Genomic DNA, 6,893 nt, shown 5'->3' with positions numbered 1-6,893 from the left:
CGACAGGGCCACGCGCGAAGGGCGGGAAGAGGAAGGCGCCATGTTGGATCCCCTCAGGGGCTTCGATCGCCCAACCCAGCCGCGGCGCCGTCCGTAGAGGCACCATCGCGGTGCAGGAGCAGGTCTAGAGAAGCGAGCGGGTCTAGAGCGGAGCCAGGGAAGGGTCTGGAGAATAAGTATGGTGAGGAGCAGCTGAGGGACCTGGGGAGGCTGAGGGGAGAGCTACAACTCCCTGACAGGAGCTTGGAGTGAGGTTCCCACGTAACAGCAGTTGGAGAGGAGGAAATAGGCTCAAGTTGGTCCAGGGCAGGTATTTGGAAAAATTTCTTTACTGAAAGAGTGGTGAAGCACAGCAACAGGCTGCCCAGGGATGTGGAGTCACGATCCCAGGACGTGTTCAAGACACATGTAGTTGTGGCACTTCTGCGTTCCATCCTCATGTGTTGCCTGATCCAGTTGAGAGGCATCCCTGCCCATGACAGGGAGGTTGGATTAAAATGATCTCTAAGGTCCCTTCCAGCCTAGGCCATTTCATGATTCCCTGACTCATGATTCTCATGGTTTTAGTGGCTGGGGTGGTGTTCAGTCGACAGTTGGAACGGATAATTTGAGATGCCTTTTCCAACCTTAATGATTCTCTTCTATGATTCTATCCTCTATCTCCACCCACCCCAGCCTGCACAAGGACCAAGATGCCACCCTCCAGCTCCAGGCCCTCTGCCCCAGCAACCACGGCCCTCGGGTGGATGGAATCGCTTCCGCCAACATCGCAGCGGCGGTAACGCTACCTCCAACATGTTTAAAACCTACACTGAACCTTACTGCGACAACCAAGGCTCTGAGATTCTACCAGATTAAAGGAACGCGGAGTCCAGCCAAGTAAAGCAGGCAGGTGGAGTGTTTCAGGTATATTTTACTCTTCATTAGATTGTTCATTTGAATGTTCGTATTACAAAATTAGCTGCCAGGGCCCACAAACGCACGGGGCTTTAGGAAAGCTGTTCACTTACCCAAAAGAACACAAACCAGTATTGCCTTTCAAAGAACTTTGTGAAACAATACCACATTAATCTTTAAAGCTAAATAGTGCTAAAATTTCACATAATCTACATTAATTTTGGTTTTAAATAATTTTACCAACCATTATAAAATTAATGTATTTGCATGTATCAGGTTACAGACATTTGCATTTAAATCAGTGTGAAGTATCCCATGCTGGCACAAGTAGTTTAAGCAATTGCTGTCTCACAGCAGCTCATTCTTATTGCCTTAGAACCGAGTTCGCACAAAGTACTGAACAAGAAAATACAAGACCTTTTTTTCCCCACAAAACTTTAAAGTCTATCACAAGCAACAAAAAAATTCCTTCTAGGCAGGAAGCATTTATAAAATGCGAGTTCTCAGTTAGCAAAGTGCTTGCACAGGGGCACTCACTTCATTCTCCCCATTTATAGTCAAAAACCTGAAGTGATCCTTTACCAGATGAAGATGCTCTGAACCGTTTTTACTTGCTTGGGGAAATTGGCAATTGCAGATACTTCACTAAATCTAGTTTCTGGCCGAAGTGAACTGGGCAGCAACTGTTGGGATCGGGAGAAAAAGTTTTTGAGGCAAACTCATACAGTTAAAAATACTCAAGGAAAGGTCGTTGAAGCTGCTAACTCACCATGCACTCGCTCCTGAAGAAACACCACGCTGATGTTACAGCCTTCACTTTGTATTAAGCTGGCAGCATTTAAAACCACAAGTAGGAAACTGTTCACGTATTCCATTCCCTTCTCTCTAACCCATCTACATGTTTTACACACATGCCAGTCATGCCCACAGAGTGACCTAATAGTGTTTCAGTCCCTTGTTTGTAAAAAAAAAAAAGAAGTGAAAATAAAAATCACTGCTATTCTACTGGGCTTAAATCCCTGAAGAATCCATACTGTGTATGGAAGGCTCAAAGTTTTGTGCCTTTACGAGCTTGATGCAAAGAAATGCACAGTAAGTGTTTATTGTGCAGTTTTCCTCCCCTTAAGTTCTTCCCCCTTCCCTCCCAATAACTAAAACCAAAGTTTAAAACCAAAGCATGACTATGTTACCAGCACACGTAGACAGGTTTACAATCTTCTGTTTTTAAAGAACAAATGACAAAAAAAGCATTCAAGAATATTGCATTACCTTTTTTTTTTTTTAAACAGACAAATAGCAAAAATTTAGAACCACCTGGAATAAAACTGTTGAGACAAAGCTCTCTACGTACACCTGCATGTTGCTGTAATACTTAAAGAACACCAATGCAAGGAACTTTTCTCTTAATGGCTACGAGTGTTCAAAGAAGCGTAGAAGTATGGAGTTAAGAAGGCCTTTGTACCCTGTGAATTAAAATTCTGTAGGTGGCACCGAGACACTTCTCACAATGGAGTCACATAGCTTTCACTTTGATTTGCTTCATCTTCATCTGCTTCTTCTCAAGTTTCTTCTGCTCACGCCGCAAAGCAGCTTCCTGCAGGCAAGGACACGGAAATCAGAATGAACACTGGGGATCTCGAAGAGCAAGCCAATCATTTTGGAAGAGCCAAACCAAAAAGACCTCCAGACCTTGGGTTCACATCTCTTAACTATACGAGCTGGGGGACCCTTTGCACATTTCTAAAAGAACAGCACGTACCCTGAACGCTGCCTGCCTTCTGGCAAACAAGAAACCAAAATCGGCTGTTGCGGGTACACCGAGGGGCTGGAGAGAGCGTAGGAGAAATCTGCCCGTAGCTTGGAACAACCTGAAAATCCAGCTCACCTCCAGCCGACGCTGTTTCTCAGGATCCTCTTCATTCATGATCCTTTCCTTCTCTGCCCGTTTTTTCTCTTCTCGACGGGACTGGGCAGCCTCCTGTCTTTGCACGTGAGTCAGTTTAAGGAAGTTTTCTTCCACGCGAGCCCTGTTCTTGTCAGCTTTTTGTTTACCCTTTTCATGGCGAAAAGGAAAAGCAGTTAATACAGACTTCCCCACGAGTGGGATGCAGTTATCTCTGGTAGCTATTTTAGAAACATAAGGCTCCCAATTTTAAGGGTCCAATGATAATGGCTGCAATTTCACAGGATATTCAGAAGACAGAAAAATACCCACTACTTACTTCTCTGTTCAGACGGAACTTCTTTGCTTTGTCAATAGAGTAGATAACCATGCTCATCAGAGGCAGCAAAGACTCCATGTCCTTTGGGGAAGTGTTGCCTGAACCAGGCACTGAAATAGAGAGTTTCTTGTTAATTCAGAGGGTGGCAGGATTTTTCCACTTGCTCTAAAACTCTTATTGCCCACACCATTCATCAGAGAAGGATGTTCTTACCGCCCCCTTTAGGAAAGTCAACAAAGCTAAGTGCTGGGTCCTGGGCTTGGGTCACAACCACCCCAGGAAATGGCGCAGGCTTGGGCAAGAGCGGCTGGAAAGCTGCCCAGCAGAAAAGGACCCAGGGGTGCAGGCTGACAGCCGGCTGAACATATATTGTCTTCTATAAATGACTGAACTTGAGCATGTGACTTGCACAAATGAAGAACAACACTCCCCCAGAGAGACACAGACACACCTCTCGGTTCTCTTACCATTAAATGTAAACAAAAGTGTCTTTTTAGTTTCAGGCAGTTTTGTAAGCTGACCCTCCCTGGTAGGAAAGAAAAAGAGTGGCTGGAATGAGTGAAGAAAAACATGGGCGTACAAAATACCGAACATTAGGGAAAACCTCATCAAGAACAAAGAGATGCTTGCAAAGTACTTGAATAAAATAAACACAATTAAAAACCTGGCTGTAACCCTCATTTTCGTTTCAACCTATTCAGATTCCTGAAGCGTTCTACTCAAAAACATGCAGTGAAAAGGCATTAATGTAAAAACACGCTAAGGGCACCACCCAATCTGATTGTCAGCGGTCATCTGATGGCCTCTGATATCCGAGCCTTAAGAACGCCTGTATATTTTCAATTACATTTAGTTTTACATATGCACTGTTGTTTACACTACTGCAGACCTTCTATGAACATCAGTTAAGGGGAAAAAAAAAAGAATTCAAGTCTTCACTGCCCAAAACCCCACAGTATTCTGAAGCAAGAAAGTCAGCCCTACATTTCACAGAGCCTCCAAAGCCTACAGTTTCAGTAGAAAGGTGCACACACTGCTGTCCTCAAATCAAAGCACACTCCTTTTCTTGGAGGACAGTTTCCAGTTTTGATATGGATCATTTATTTATATGCCTGTGAGCATAACACACCCTCGCAAAAACCTACATGGCAATTCAGATAAATCACACACTGCTTGGCAGTTATGAAGCAGCAGCTAAAAAAAAAAGTCAAGCTGAGGAGGCTTAAATGAACAGAAGAAACAGAAGCGATATTGCCTCTGTGTATTTCTGAAACACAGCTGAGAACCCACCTGAACAAAAGAACCTAAGCAGTGGATTCAACAGCAGGACACCTCATCCCATCAGCTAAGAAAGTGAAGAAGTTATTTAAACCTGGTTCTCGGTGCATTCCAACAGCGTCTGAGTTAACACATCTCCTCCCGCAGTGTTGTTTCTTGGCCCTGAACTCTAGCACGCACCTTCAGTGGGATTACCCAGGTGTTTTCCGTGCAGCTGGGTACACTGGAGCTGCCCAGTGTTACCTGAGATTTAGTTACCCAAACTACAGCATAAGCAACACACAAAAATAAATATTAAGGCAATACAGCACCTTGGTCTTCTCAACTAATGCAGCATTTAGAAGCATTGGGAGTGTATTTATTCACCTGTTTCACCTTTGCTCCCAATTTCTCTTTGTGTGCATTCCAGCAGGCTTCACATTGCAAACAAGTCTGTCAGCCTCTATTTTGCTTAGTGTTACAACAGCTACCAGGAAGAGAGATCTAGTTTTATACCTACTCTTGCATAAGTTTTGGACCGGAGAACTGGTCCGAGAATTGGACAGACTCGATCTTGTCAGCGTAGTGCGTGAGGAAATGTATCATCTAAAAAGAGAAACTGGGATTAGTCTTTCCCAACAGCAGTCCATCTGCGTCCTGCCTACTCCCAGGATGGGTTTGCCAAAGTGTCCAGATTTCACTCAGAAAATTGCTGTGCTCAGCTTGCCACGATGACACTGAAATTTAAACTGTCAATTTTTTTAGCTTTTGCTAGAATGGGCCTCAACGCATGGAATTAATATGAGCAACTCAGACCTTAGATACCTAATTCTCATTTGGCATTTTCCAATTCATTTGGTAACATGTCAACTTTGAGGACCTGCAGACACCCCATCAGCATGCGAAGCGGCCACTGAAGCCAACTCCCAGGCTCTGAAACGCAATTTTAAGTCTGCAGTTACACTAACAGTTGCTATGTAAAAAGAATAAAGACGTGAGAATTACTTTCTTCTTCCAGCCCTTAAGCTTCCTTATGGTCTGGATTTTTCTAGGGCCATTTGGCTCTCCTGTTGTGATGTTTACAGGAGATAAAGATTAGAACTTTCTTGCATAGGCTGTAAATACCAGGGTTACCACGGAAGATTTGTACTAATTCATTTGCAATTACCTTAGCGTCCATCATTCCCTCCGTGACCTCCCCCATCTCCGACAAGATAGCCAGCGAATCTGGAAGCCCGTATTTTGCACCAGACTTAGGTTTATCACTGCAGAACTCACTCTGTTTCAAAAACAAAAAGGGGAAAGAATAAAACAAACACAACCTTGTCAGTATCTTATCAGACCAAACTATTCTAGCACTCTGGGATCCCTAAAAGTACCTGAAGAGAAACAATAAAAAATAGACTAACTCGTTCACTGTGGCTGGGGATGTTTCAAACACAAACTGAAGTGTACAGTATCAACAGTCTTCAAGTTATTACTTCTCTTCAATAGCTAGTACTTTAAGAAAAAGGATAAGACAATTCTAATATATCCATACCGGAATTCTCAGAGTGGGTTAAGGCATTTTGCTTACACTGTTCGATAACAGAACAAAACCAAGTGGCACCCTACCAACCCCCCGTTAGTGCTGTTACTTGAGACAACTGACGAGAGGGAAGACTTGCAGATCACTGCCTGCTATCACTGGATTCTTTGCAAGCTTTGGAGCTTGAACATGTGGAAAGTTTTAATTTCATGTTCTCATAAAAGCAGGTAGCTTAGACCTTAATTAATGATAAGTGATGTGGAAAGTTGAATTTACATTTCAACCCCTGGAAAAGCCATCTGTGCAAACTAAATGAGTGACAGTTTTGTATAGGCTGTATGCTTCAGCCTCCTCCTAAATGAACTAGACACCAAAAGGAAGGACATAAGCTGCTTTCGATGGCCTCTTTTCCAGCAGTTCTGACGGCAGCTGCCTGCTAATTCAGATGTTTGATGGCATCAGATTTCCATCCATTAAGATGAAAATGTCTCTTCCACACACAATAATTCCAACCGGTCAGTCACAGGTTTTCAGCTACTCTCAAGGAAATCAGCAATCCCCAGATTAGAGCTTCTTACATCCCCTTATTTATAATGTGAGTATTCCAGGCGTGAATGTACGTACCAGGTCCTGCATCTCCTTCTGAAGTCGCACCAGGGCTTTTCTTGTTCCGACAGCAAACACGTAGGTGTCCATATCTTCATCGTTCATTGTTACTTTTATTTGCTGTGGGACAGAATGTTATTATCCTCGATCAGATTTATCCAATGTACTCTAAGAGGCTGCTGATTTAAAGCGTCTCAGTGTGTCTTGAGGTAAGGCAGCTTTTTAATTCTATCGAGTACTCAATTCAGTAGTCTGGTATAATGCTGCTGTGTAATGACAGTGATTAAAACTGAGCAGAGCTGTAAGACTCGTTTGCAGTGCAGATACCCATTGTTTAGGAGCAACTGCCCACATCCAAATTACATATTTTTAATAGATATAAC

At 43.4% G+C, this 6,893-nt stretch overlaps 1 protein-coding gene across 1 annotated transcript in view; it reads right to left on the bottom strand.

Moving 5' to 3' along the window:
* Positions 1–2,149: 2,149 nt before the first annotated feature.
* The window catches only part of CCDC47 (coiled-coil domain containing 47), a 7,223-nt gene continuing 2,479 nt past the window's right edge, over positions 2,150–6,893 (bottom strand). Inside the window, exons 6-12 of the mRNA XM_009874473.1 lie at positions 6,529–6,630; positions 5,545–5,655; positions 4,897–4,982; positions 3,587–3,645; positions 3,120–3,229; positions 2,783–2,950; positions 2,150–2,491 (exon numbers count right to left, since the gene is read on the bottom strand). Coding sequence (XP_009872775.1) covers positions 2,411–2,491; positions 2,783–2,950; positions 3,120–3,229; positions 3,587–3,645; positions 4,897–4,982; positions 5,545–5,655; positions 6,529–6,630 — 717 coding nt within the window. The 3' untranslated portion in view covers positions 2,150–2,410. The remainder of the gene's footprint in view (positions 2,492–2,782; positions 2,951–3,119; positions 3,230–3,586; positions 3,646–4,896; positions 4,983–5,544; positions 5,656–6,528; positions 6,631–6,893) is intronic.

The sequence above is a fragment of the Apaloderma vittatum genome, unplaced genomic scaffold, assembly GCF_000703405.1.
Source record: "Apaloderma vittatum isolate BGI_N311 unplaced genomic scaffold, ASM70340v1 scaffold28558, whole genome shotgun sequence".
In the NCBI taxonomy this organism is placed as follows: domain Eukaryota; kingdom Metazoa; phylum Chordata; class Aves; order Trogoniformes; family Trogonidae; genus Apaloderma; species Apaloderma vittatum.
The sequence above is the reverse complement of the archived record's forward strand: the minus strand, read 5'-3'. Positions and strand labels throughout refer to the sequence as shown.